Here is a 1,193-nt window from a genome sequence, read left to right as displayed (position 1 = left end):
TGCTCCATATTTATATCGTCTTCTGTATAAATCAGTCAAGAACTGAATTGGATATTTTTTCCATATTGACTAACTTACAATTTAGAAGACAACGTTACGACACTGTAAGATACCTTGCCATCGGCATGTTTTACCACGCCCCAAGTAATTCGATTCGATCGAAGCCCGAACGACAACTGACGCTTTGTATAAAAGCACCGACATATCGCTAGCACTTCTGAGAGGAGATAAATGAAAAACGGACAGTTCGGTCACATACATTTATTATTTTTTTTTTTTATTTCGATACTACATTCATTCAGGAAAATTACAATTTTCGTACATATGCCCTCATAGACACACTCATGGTGCCAATATTGTTGGGCTTTCCTTTCAGATTGAAGTGATATTCACCAGTAGGCAGATATGGAGGATAGCTATTCTCATCAACGGTATAATTCTTAACATAATATTCGACATTCTGATATATAATACAGTGTAAGTAAATAGAGTTATATGCAAATAGCTGAATTTACCTTGCGTATGGGACATTTTCGGGGGGCGTTTGATTTTCGCAAAAATTCTTTCATAAAAATTGAAATGAAAATATTTTTACTTCCCTCTTCTAAAATACGACATAGTTCCGACTGAAATTGAAAGATGACTATACGACGACCTGCCTTTGAAATCATATTAAGTGAAGCTTCTCCAGGCGCCGTATTAATATCTTCGTTGAAGGAAACATAGAGGCTAATAACTTTGCTACTCGTTATGCTCACATTCAGCTTCTTGATGGATGTCACTTCTTTAGATATATTATAGAAGACACCAATGATTCCTATGGAAAAGTCACGCTGCAAGGACAATATGGAAGGAAACTTGTATCTGATTGTGAGCGTGAAATTTACAAAAAAGTACCTTTGCAGAGGCACAAATAGTTAGGGCCATTAATACAAATCCCCATGTAATCATGAGTTTCTGATAATCCATCTTTCGGTTTGTGATGTTTTTTATACACTGCTTGTCATAGTCATACAAATGTCTCTTTTGTAGCCAAAATGAAAACTTTCCATCGATATAATCTGGCATTAAAAACTCATCATGATTTTCATAATTACTTCATATTCAGTCTGTCGATAATCGATATTTCAGTTGTGTTTAGTAGATATTATTATTAAACTCAAAAACATGAATCTTCTTTCCCCTTTCCCTCT

At 34.8% G+C, this 1,193-nt stretch overlaps 1 protein-coding gene across 1 annotated transcript; it reads right to left on the bottom strand.

Annotated features, from left to right (window-relative positions):
* Positions 1–307: 307 nt before the first annotated feature.
* LOC142235820 (uncharacterized) lies at positions 308–969 on the bottom strand. Its single transcript, XM_075307078.1, has 3 exons — positions 898–969; positions 516–833; positions 308–460 (listed from the first exon to the last, which is right to left on the bottom strand). The coding sequence occupies exons 1-3, from the start codon at positions 967–969 to the stop codon at positions 308–310; spliced, it is 543 nt and encodes a 180-aa protein (XP_075163193.1).
* Between the last annotated feature and the right edge of the window lie 224 nt (positions 970–1,193).

The sequence above is a fragment of the Haematobia irritans genome, chromosome 4 (assembly GCF_050003625.1).
Source record: "Haematobia irritans isolate KBUSLIRL chromosome 4, ASM5000362v1, whole genome shotgun sequence".
In the NCBI taxonomy this organism is placed as follows: domain Eukaryota; kingdom Metazoa; phylum Arthropoda; class Insecta; order Diptera; family Muscidae; genus Haematobia; species Haematobia irritans.
Note: the sequence above shows the minus strand (reverse complement) of the source record. Positions and strands in the feature narration are given on the sequence as shown.